The sequence below is a fragment of the Engraulis encrasicolus genome, chromosome 22, assembly GCF_034702125.1.
Source record: "Engraulis encrasicolus isolate BLACKSEA-1 chromosome 22, IST_EnEncr_1.0, whole genome shotgun sequence".
Lineage (NCBI taxonomy): Eukaryota > Metazoa > Chordata > Actinopteri > Clupeiformes > Engraulidae > Engraulis > Engraulis encrasicolus.
This window is the reverse complement of record NC_085878.1, coordinates 49,383,764-49,395,143: the sequence shown is the minus strand read 5'-3', so window position 1 is coordinate 49,395,143 and position 11,380 is coordinate 49,383,764. Positions and strand designations below refer to the sequence as shown.

At 41.3% G+C, this 11,380-nt stretch overlaps 1 protein-coding gene across 1 annotated transcript; it reads right to left on the bottom strand.

Annotated features, from left to right (window-relative positions):
- pigb (phosphatidylinositol glycan anchor biosynthesis, class B) lies at positions 1–8,537 on the bottom strand. Its single transcript, XM_063188524.1, has 12 exons — positions 8,289–8,537; positions 7,737–7,866; positions 7,303–7,420; positions 7,006–7,110; positions 6,221–6,351; positions 5,855–5,995; positions 5,381–5,432; positions 4,972–5,183; positions 4,815–4,879; positions 4,201–4,417; positions 3,488–3,668; positions 1–332 (listed from the first exon to the last, which is right to left on the bottom strand). The coding sequence occupies exons 1-12, from the start codon at positions 8,398–8,400 to the stop codon at positions 216–218; spliced, it is 1,581 nt and encodes a 526-aa protein (XP_063044594.1). The 5' UTR covers positions 8,401–8,537; the 3' UTR covers positions 1–215.
- Positions 8,538–11,380: the final 2,843 nt, after the last annotated feature.

Here is an 11,380-nt window from a genome sequence, read left to right as displayed (position 1 = left end):
TGAAGAAAGGTCAGAAATAATGTTTTATTAAATTTGTGTTCAAGTGCAAAAGCTCAGCTTCATAAATTATACAGTAGTTTTAAAAAATAGTCTTAAATGAGCAATTCTGCAGTGGCAAGACAACTTATTTGGATACGTACAACTCTCTCTCTCTCTCTCTCTCTCTCTCTCTCTCTCTCTCTCTCTCTCTCTCTCTCTCTCTCTCTCTCATACATTCAGATTTGTCGTGTGTAGATGAAGATAGTTTCTCCAACGCGACCTTCAGGAACATGAGCATGGAAGATCTCAGTTTGTTTAGTAAATGCATTTGCCTCCAGAAATGTTGAGATTTCCTGTAGGAAAATTATATTACAACAATGAACTGTACATCAGGATATTTTGTTGCAGATGTACAGTGCCCTCCATAATTATTGGCACCCCTGGTTGAGATGTGTTAAAAGCCTTAAAATAAATTCAGTGTTTATTGCAGAAGAATACTGTCACACTGAAAATTGTAGGAAAATGTAGCCTTCAACTCAAATGAATTGTAGGAAAATAAAAAAAATCCCTGACTAAAAAATAATTATTTTTCATTAAATCACCTGTTCCACAATTATTGACACCCTTAACAATTCCCAGGAAATAAAAATAATTGAAGCATTTCTGTCATTTCTACAGTAGTTTACAAAGTTTACCAGAGTATGTAGGAACATTTAATTAGTAATTCATCACTTCCTGTTTCCCTGGGGTATAACTATGACGTGACACCGAGGCCATTTCTCTTATCCACTCTTAAACATGGGAAAGACAAAGGAACACAGCATACAAGTGAGGCAGATGTGCGTCGACCTTCACAGGTCAGGCAGAGGCTACAAGAAGATTGCCACTCAACTGCAGCTGCCCATATCTACTGTGAGAGGAATAATTAAGAAGTTCAAAACAACTGGAACAGTGGTAAACAAGCCTGGACGAGGACCCAAGTTTATTTTGCCACCACGCACAGTGAGGAGGATGGTAAGCAGTGGCGGCTGGTAGTCTGTCAAACAGGGGAGGCTGTTCAATTACAATATGTCCAGAACGCAAAAAAAAAAAAGGGGGGGGGGGGTCAATTTTGACACACACCTTATATTGGTCCTGTCACATATGGCCTGCCCTCACACACTGAAGGACTCTTGTTGAAACAAATTTGTTAATCATTAATCATTATCCCCCTTGTAGCCTATTCATAGGGAAATGTTTTTATTATTATTATTATTATTCATTAGGCCTACCTCCGCCACATAATGATGTGATTGAGTTTGCCTTCGTTGTCTTTGTTCATTACTGGGTGCACGGCTTAACAGCACAGTAGGAAAGGACTCGCCACTCACGGGACTTGGCAGTTAACCAGTTGATCAGACACCACGAAAGCTCAAAAGAAAAGTTTGTTCTTCCCTACCTTTTTCACCAAGTCAATATTAGGCAGTGCTCTGCTCTGCTCCTTGATATTCATTTTCTCCTCATAAGGACGACTGGAATTCGCCAGAATTTAATCCACAATGCTTGGCATTTCATTTTGCATAGCTCTCTAGCTTTCTTGCAAGCTAGCAATAACGAAAAGTAGGCAACATCAACTTTTGAATTGGGAGATTAAAAAGGATAAGGACGTGCCACTATTAAGACTTTATTCGCAACACTAGGTTTACAAGAATATGTACACAAAACTGGAGTACAACGTAATGAATAGCTTCCCCACTGGTTATCACGACGAAACTTCTCAGTCAAATTAATAACATATCCGCATTTCGAAATGAAATCAACTACTGTAGCCTACTGACACGGGGTTCACCCAATCACAAGTCGGAGCTCCAGTCTCCGGTCCCTCCCCCCTCCTCTCTCTTCTCCATTCACTCCCAGTGAGGCTCAGTCTCAAAATTAAAAAAATTTCACGGCAATAGCCAATGACCGTTTAGCATTTTGCCATTGAAAAAGCGCACAATCCCACATGCCATTGAAGTCCATTGAGACTCGACTCGCTTGCGTTGTCATGAGCGGAAAAAAAAAACTCGTGCGAGCTTCGGGATCTTATTACAGATTGGTTTAATCTCTAAGTTGAGCACATGCATCTATGGAGCTGGGTCTGAAATAGCAATGATATTAAGTCGTGTAAAGCATTAGTTTACATACTATTTCTCCGTGATTTTGGACAGGAGGCGGCGCCTCCCTTGTACTCAAAGAGGAATCGCCTCTGATGGTAAGAGAAATCAAAATATCTCCAAAGCTCACTGTTACAGAATTACAACAAATGGTAGCATCCTGGGGTCACAAAGTCTCCAAATCAACCATCAGGCGCTGTCTACACGCCAACAAGCTGTTTGGGAGGCATGCACGGAGAAAACCTTTCCTCACCCACAATCATAAATGCAAACATCTGGAGTTCGCCCAGCGGTATTGGGGCTTCAACTGGGACCGTGTGCTTTGGTCAGATGAGACCAAGATTGAGCTTTTTGGCAACAAACACTCTAAGTGGGTCTGGCGTGCCACGAAAGATGCGCATGCTGAAAAGCACCTCATACCCACTGTGAAGTATGGGGGTGGGTCAGTGATGCTGTGGGGCTGTTTCGCTTCCAAAGGCCCTGGGAAGCTTGTTAGGGTGCATGGCATCATGAATGCTTTGAAATACCAGGACATTTTAAATCAAAATCTGTTGCCCTCTGCCAAAAAGCTGAAGATGTGTCGTCACTGGGTCTTTCAGCAAGACAATGACCCTAAACATATGGCCAAATCTACACAGAAATGGTTAACCAGACACAAAATCAAGCTCCTCCCATGGCCATCTCAGTCCCCAGACCTCAACCCCATTGAGAACCTGTGGGGTGAGCTGAAGAGGAGAGTACAGAGGAGAGGACCCAGGTCTCTGGATGATTTAGAGAGATTCTGCAAAGAGGAATGGCTGAAGATCCCTCTTTCTGTCTTTTCCCATCTTGTGAAACATTATAGGAGAAGATTAGGTGCTGTTTTGTTGGCAAAAGGGGGTTGTACAAAATATTAACAACAGGGGTGCTAATAATTGTGACACACATTATTTGATGTCAAATAATTATTTCTTTATGTGGGATTTTTTCCCCACTGAATAAATGCACTTGTATTGAAGGTTGGGTTTTTCTCTTTTTTTCCATTAAGGTCCCATATTATTTAGAGAAAAATAATAATAATTGGAAGCTAAAAAACACATCTCAACCAGGGGTGCCAATAATAATGGAGGGCACTGTATATGGACAGTACTGCAGTGATGGTCAAGCTGCATTCAAAAACTACAATATAGTAGAATGCGACATGTGTTCCAGCTATGTAATTAAGTACATGATTTGAGCAACCCTTCAACCCATCTCAACTCACGTGCTTAAACTGGACAGACAGAACCAAGTGTAAGTTGTGCAATTATAATTTCATTATCCATATCACCAGAAATGTAATTCACAAACATATAAATCGTAAAAACATATAAAGATTGTATCTTATTCTGTACCTTCTCCAGCACGTTAAAGAACACCAGGTGAGACGGTAGGGACTCCTGCAGGGGATATGTTCTCCGCAGCCAAGCTAAGGGCTCGAAGTAGAAGTCATCAGCCTCGTCCTCCACACTGCCATCCCCTGCCAGGTCCGGGGGACACTCCAGGAAACGCATGCTTACTGGACAGTGGACGTGGCTATGCAGGGAGAGAACACACACACGGTACAAAGGTAAGAACTGAACAAAGGTGAAAAAAAGGTTTGATTACCCATCAATTTGGTTAAACTGGACAGAAGAGTGAAATCTAACATTTATTACACAGGAATACATGTTTTCATCCATCTCCATCCATTTCTTTGGAATGTCTCGCGTCTCATCAGAAATTCGACCGAACTATATAACTACTGTATAATATGCTATATTATATGCTTGTTGGTATGAAATTTACATTTATCTACATTACAAAGACATTTACCATGTTTTTCATACACCACTTTTACAAAGAATAAGAGAAAACAAACACATGTACTATTGAATCATAAATGTTCGCACAAGATATGTCAGTGTGTGTTTGTATGTATTGTATCTAATATGCGTTTTCATATCCATGTGCGACACGTCCTGTCCTTTCCCATCAGGTACCATGTTGGGGGGGAAAAGGGTTTGTTTTTTTTCATCGTCAGATTTTCTTGATGCTCATAAATAAACCAGACCAAAAGCTGGAGTACCTGTAAAAGGGTGTGGAGTGGCATGGCATGAGGAAGAGCACTTGAGGCTGAGATGAGTTCGAGGTCGCTGGGTCACATAAGTCCTGGAGGTGCCCCATGACATCCAGAGTGCCACGCTGGTGAACCAGGCCCGTGTACAGGGCGGGAAGGAGGTTGGCCACCACCAGGAAAAACACGGCTGCTCTTCTCCAGGTAGTGAGGTTAGCCAGTGAGGTGCCTGATATGGAAATTCAATACAAGACCCAGACATTAGAGGTTTTGGCAAATCGCAGGAATGGGTCCTCAAATTCTGAGTTGAAAGCAGAGATGTCAAAAGTGAAAGTACGTAGAAGTAAAAAACAAAAACACAGTTTCCAGCACAGGTAACTAAACTGCATAACCTGTAGACCAGTGTGCCTGACAGCTGATTCACTGGCTGCAAGAAATCTGTGGTGTTTTTTTTGTTTGTTTAGCATTTTAGTGTTTTTCAGTAACAACAGAGTCTATCACTCATTAGGTACAGAGGTATAACTGGTGTAACAGCTACATAATATCATGTGGTGGTGTTGCACTTACATCATGAATTTAGTTCTACTTTTACTTTTGACACCTCTGGATAGAAGACAAGTACTCACCACAAAATATTATACATATCGGCAGGATGGGGTAGATGAACCGGAATTCCTTGTGAGCAAGTAAACTACAATCAAAAATACATCAAAGTTAACATGGATGGACACAGTGCAAGAGTAGCTGTAAAGCAAACGATGTGGCATGCTATGATGCATTCACCTGTAAACAATCAGTGTCCAGGCTATTGTGAATAACAGCACTCTGTGTCTCTTGGGAGCCAGCGAGCAGCCGTGGAGAAAGAATAGGAGATGGGGTCCTAACACAACCAGGAAACCCTGAGTAAAGTACCAGTGCCATGGATGGGACCCGTAAAACTCAGATACATTGTGAAGGACATTTAACTTCAGGAAGTTCCAATGGACCAGGACCCACTAGGATGAAGAGAGATGATGAAGAAAATGTGAATGCATTGTGAAATATAATGACTAGACAGATAGTCTTCAAAAGGAAGAAATTCGAAGTATTGTGAAAAACAACTAGATACTGTAGATACTCTATAATAGTATTCATCAATGTGTTGTTAACATTTTACGATATCTATATTTATGTCAAACTAAAATGTACATACCTGTCCATGGAAAAGACTGTCAATAATGGTGGTCAGTCCAAGACTCAAGGCACTGGGTAAATAAATAATGTAAATAATGTAGGTAAATTATGGGTAACACTTTATTTTAGGGACACATCTATAAGCACTAATACATACAATGTTAATGCCTGCATAAGTAACTTGTAAGGCATGTACTAAGCAAACACTAAGGCCTACTAGGTCCTTACTAAGGTTAAATTGGTAATAAATCCCTTATTGTGCATGAACAAGACATTTGCGAATACATGCCTAACAAATGTTTGATTTTGCTTTGTACATGCCTTACAAGTTACTTATACAGGCACATTGTATGTATTAGTGCTAATAGATGTATCCCTAAAATAAAGTGTTACCAAATTATGCAAGTAAATATTTGTTTACATATAAATATGTTATTTACATATGGATGGCACTGTTGCAATCTGGAAAAAATATGAACGTGCCCCTACTTACACAATGGGAAGAGCATGGTGGAGTATAAGCCGTAGCTTACTATTGTCCCTCCAGAAATGGAACGCCAACAGGGGAAGCCAGACAATCAGGGCCGTCGGGCGAACAATCACCGCCAACGCCACCAGGGTCAAATACTTTGAACTGCAGAGCATAGAGCGCGTGCACACACACACACACACACACACACACACACACACACACACACACACACACACACACACACACTCTTCATTGTTCATTTCGCAGCTTTAATTTTCAAAGCAGAACATTATTCACTGAATGTAGAACACATTAAGAGAAGGGAAAAGGAAATGTCAAGGAGGGAATTAATGTGTATACGGTATGTACATATGATATGTAGTCAACCTGTTGTGTGTTTTAGATCCGGGCAGTGGGTAGTAATAGAGAGCCAGCACTGTGAGCATGGTCTCTGTGGTGTTGGTCAGGGTCCTCGTGCAACAATACCATGTGAACCAGGAACATAGCTGACAGAAATACTGAAGACATAAATTGTATGGTCAGTTTAGGAGCTGGGTGCTTCCTTGCAACCTTATTACTGCATATCATGCATGTAACAACAATATGGAGAAAATGACTCAATATCTCTATCACAATACACATGGATTTTGAATAATGACCCACGACCAGAACAGTATCTCAACAGTTTTTGCTATGCGACACGTAAAAAAGAGCACACCCCTATTCGGAATGTTCTTAATTAAATGCAAATGAAATTCTAATTCTGCAAGGTCGAGCAAAGTCTTTGCCTTTTATCCTGTTTAATCTTATGTGGCATGTTTTATATGAACTCCTCTTTGCAAAGTAACTGAGGTTAAGGTGATTCATTTGTTTTTGCAAATCCTGGTCAGAGGTGTAATTGAGGTGTAATTTTCTGACAAATCGCAACTTGCGATTTGTCAGAAAACCAGAAGGGGGATGTTTCAGATTTCAAGCAATATCAATATCAATGGAATGACATTAAACTGTGATTATAATCATGTAGAAAAAGTGGCGATATCAAAACCAGAGGAGGGGACAATCCCCCTCATTCCCCCCTACAAATGGCACCCTGCTCTTACTCATCTAATTAAACTCTGAAAGACAAACAAACCTGCAACTCACTCACTCAAACTGCACTACTGTATACTTACTGTTAGTTTGGCAACATCTGGGTTTTCTAGATTTCGAACAATCATGTACAGTTTAACATCAGTATATGCAGCCAGGAGTGCTTGGAGAACACGAGGCAGCCACACCTGTGAATGAAAACCATTAATTGACTCATGAAATAGTAATCAGTAGGGGCCTACACAATTTATTGATGCCTTACATGTTGGCTAGCTATCACAACTCATTTTAAGTTAAGAGTAAAGTGATGTGAAAACAAACCTTTCTTTTCAAACAGTAAAAATCAATGAATTTGGGACTTGTGAATATAGCCTACTTACCAAAAGCTGAGGCACATCATAATTGAAAATATGCAGCACTTTGTAAAGAACTGCAAAAACAAGTGGATAAGAATATCCTCTGATTCCTTCGACCCATTCCCAGGTTAGATAGCCATAAGTAAAATGTTAAGGAGGAACATTTTAATATTAGTCAATGTAAATTAACATCTTAAGCCTTAAGACATGCATAAATTGGAGTGCATGCTGTGGTACACAAACACACCTGTACCAGACTGGATAAGACTCTTAAGAATACTCTTAGACAGGCAGTTGCCATTGAGGCACAGTCTGGCAGGGGTCATATCCCCATCCTTACCCAACTCTCTCCCAATTCCCGCTTCCTGTCTCCATCTTCACTTTCTTATTACAATGAAGGCTAAGAAGTTCAACAATACACTTTAAAAGTCATGCATTAATAAGCTGAAGAAGGATATTTGAAGACCATGCGATGAGAAACTTCTAGAGACTGCCAGTACTCATCAGGAACAAAACTGGTCTGAACAAAGAAGCAGTTGACAAGGCGGAAGGCCACAGAGAACACATAGATATTGATGCCCAAGAACTCTGCAAAGAGATTAAAATATATATAGTGAGTTCAGCGATAGGTCATCCTAATAAGGGAAAATCAGGCATATTATCACACAACATAAAATTATGACTCTTCAGTTCACGACTTGCAACCTGCAGCATACGTTGCCAAGGGTGTAAATTAATGCTCGAATTAAGTATTAGGCTTGGACTGACTAGATCTACGTGAAGTTATGCCCACTCAGTCAGAATCATTGAACACTGATATTAGCCTACTTGGGTCAAAAGCACAAAAAAACATGCATCACAGAAATATGGATGCACTATGACTATATTATTGTGTTATAGCAACATTCATGTTTTTTACGGTCTGGTTACAATAGATTTGACTATTTCTAAAAACGTAGGCAACATAGTGATGTGTTTGCTGAATAGATGCCTCATCTGTTGTAACCTACCTTCCTGCTTAGCACCAGCATGTTTGTCATACAGTTTAGATCTCCTCTTTCTTAATTTAACTGTCTCTGCAGACGTAGATTTGTTCTTCAAACGTTCACGAATCCGCTCCATGGTGGGACATTTATGTTGGACTACATATTCATGTGAGAGCAGTAGGCAAGGCCAAAGAACTGTCAAAGTTCTTTGATTAGGCTACAACAAGGATTGTTGTTCATATTTCCTTCACTTCCGTGTTTAGGTGACGTTCGCCTATTTGGCCCCTCTGACGCTCCGTACACGCTGGTTGACCTTCCATCTGTCAACTCTGGTTCATGTGCTGGTAAGCAGGCTTTTTCACTGACCATACAATGTTATTGTAACACTATCGCCGAATTCTCCTATTTAGCCAAAGGCGAAATCTCATGATGTGATATCCCTGTGGATTTGGTGCAACTTTGGGGTGTGCTGGCTGGCCACTACCTTTCTCTAGTGTGTGGTCTTGGAAATGATATTAGCGTTAGCTAGTTGTGCAACTCATTCAAACCTCGTTAGAGAAAGTGGCTTGTTTCCACTGGGCTTTCTTTGTGAACTAATTATTGAAACTTAGTTGTACGAGCATTTCGGCTTCTTGATATCTAAACTGTGTCATATTGATGAGCATTAATAAGAGGCTATTATGGAAAAACAGCCATGGTGATGCAGTTTTCTCTTTAACCTTGCTGTCTTTTACAATAGGCTACATTACATTGCATTACACTTAGCTGACACTTGTTTTAATCCAAAGTGACGTACAGGTATTTTAGCTACAGGGTATTGGTTACAGACCCTGGGGGTGTTAGGGGGTTAGTGGGCTTAGGTGCCTTGCTCAAGGGCACTTCAGCCATGGATGAAGGTGCTGGCAGGGGTGGGGTTCGAACCTGCAACCCTCTTATCTGAAGACCAGCGCTCTAACCATTGATAGCTATGAGAGAGATATGATATGATATGAGAGAGAGAGAGAGAGAGAGAGAGAGATTGCAATTTTACTGTACCGCATATGATTTGACACAGATTGGCATTTGAAGAAAGGGAAAAGTTTCCAGTATGGCAGATCAGGCAGTAGTTAATTTCGGGTAAAAATGTTGGCCCACTAATGCAATTGTGACGGAGGTCATCTTGCACCTGTTCACCCCCCTCTGGGATCGAACGTGCGACCTCGTCAACTACAACGGTTCGGCAATGGGAGACACAGTACGATACCGCTGGGCCAAGAGACTAGTCTCTCGGCCCAACGGCACGAGACTGTATGAGGCTATCGGAGGGAGGTTTACCAACGTTCCACGCCAACTCTGTGCTAGTTAGCCTCCGTTACACTCTCCCCCTTAAACCTCACTCCCATCCGGGTCACGGCACCACTGTGACGGAGGTCATCTTGCACCTGTTCACCCCCCTCGGGGATCGAACGTGCGACCTCGTCAACTACAACGGTTCGGCAATGGGAGACACAGTACGATACCGCTGGGCCAAGAGACTAGTCTCTCGGCCCAACGGCACGAGACTGTATGAGGCTATCGGAGGGAGGTTTACCAACGTCACCACGCCAACTCTGCAAGTTAGCCTCCGTTACACAATCATGTTCCACCACAAATCACCAGCTATTAGATCAGCTACTGAACTGTAAAAGAATGAAAACAGACAAATAGTAGGGCACAGACAGGCATGGGGTACTACAGGTTTTAAAGGTGCACTGTGTAATATTTTTAGTAGTTAATTTTCAGAATCCATGCTGCCAGTTCACAAATGTTACATTTTTAACAGGTAACTTACTTACCACCAACATCAAATTCCAAGTATTCAATATGACTGAGAAAATTGCACTTTTCATACATGAAAAGGGGGATCTTCTCCATGGTCCGCCATTTTGAATTTCCAGAAATAGACATTTTTAGCTGCAAAACTTACTGTGCTTTGGTCATACTAGTAAATATTGGTTTATTATTCCGAAATTTTGGCAATAGGCAGCACAGTTTCAATGAGCTGCATAGTTGCAATACTCTAGCCACCCTGCGCCGCTATCTTACACGGTGCATCTTTAAGTGTGTTAACTGCTACACAAATATGTAATTATGGGACCTGTATTGAACACGATCATTGATTAACTCTGGGTTTTTTTTTCATAGGTGTAATGGAAGTTTGTGGGATCCAGCTGTCATTTGCCATCCTCTAACAGCTGAAGTCTAACCCAACTAAATGAGACTTTGTGACAGACTTGCATCCTATTCCAAGACATCATGTTCCGTCGAAGGATACCATTCAATCAAATAGCAGTTGCTACACTGCTTGGAGTTGTCGGAGGCATGTACATATATAAGCCCATGTTTGAGCCCCCCAAGAAGGAGCCATCAGAACTGCCTACGCAAGAGCCAGCACCAGTACCAGTGCCTCCTTCAGAGGACAAATCCAAATGACTGATACACAATTTGGTGCCAGAGACACTCTGACTTGATGCACACATTGATGTGTGAATGCCTTATCATACGACCAGTACACACAATCAAATGTCTACTTTAAAGTGCTGCAGTAATATCGTCCCCAGTGTAAAGGAATGTATGAAGTAAAATTATGTTTTTGTCATGTTTGAAATTGATTCCTTCGCATTTTTTCGTTTTTCCCTAATTCTCTGTGATGGACAGATTTTTTGACATTGAAAGGCAGTGAGTCTGCTTCATTTGTTGTTCGGGGAAAGAGTGCAGCAGCAGAGACCAATCTCATCCCTACTCTGATGTCGGACCTTTAATTTATGCAGTGCGTCTTCATTCCAGAAGATGGCGCCCTTGCTCTTATAAATGGCAATGGCAAGTGCCAAAACGGGGGATACAAATCTTACACCATCAATGCTCGTTCTAAACTGGAAGTTCCTGGCTGAGACTGTATGAACAGCCTCTAAGCGTACGCATGCTTTAATATGTCAAACATGCCATCATTTGTGTTCAAAGCATGTGCTTAATTAAAAAAAGAATGCACAACACATTTCTTAGGCCAGAACAACAAAATCTTACCAAAAAGATGCAACCTCCTTGTTAGGTGGCAGGAGGCGGATAGAGGGAGGGGCGCTACTGAATAAAACGGGAAG

What these genes read in the sequence shown, in the direction of transcription:
- pigb (XM_063188524.1), bottom strand. Translation starts at nt 8,400, where the DNA reads ATGGAGCGGATTCGTGAACGTTTGAAGAACAAATCTACGTCTGCAGAG. An exon ending in CACCATGCTCTTCCCATTGT is followed by an intron (nt 5,433 to 5,854) that starts GTAAGTAGGGGC and finishes TTATTTACCCAG; the next exon opens with TGCCTTGAGTCTTGGACTGA. An exon ending in CACTCCACACCCTTTTACAG is followed by an intron (nt 3,669 to 4,200) that starts GTACTCCAGCTT and finishes CTCCCTGCATAG; the next exon opens with CCACGTCCACTGTCCAGTAA.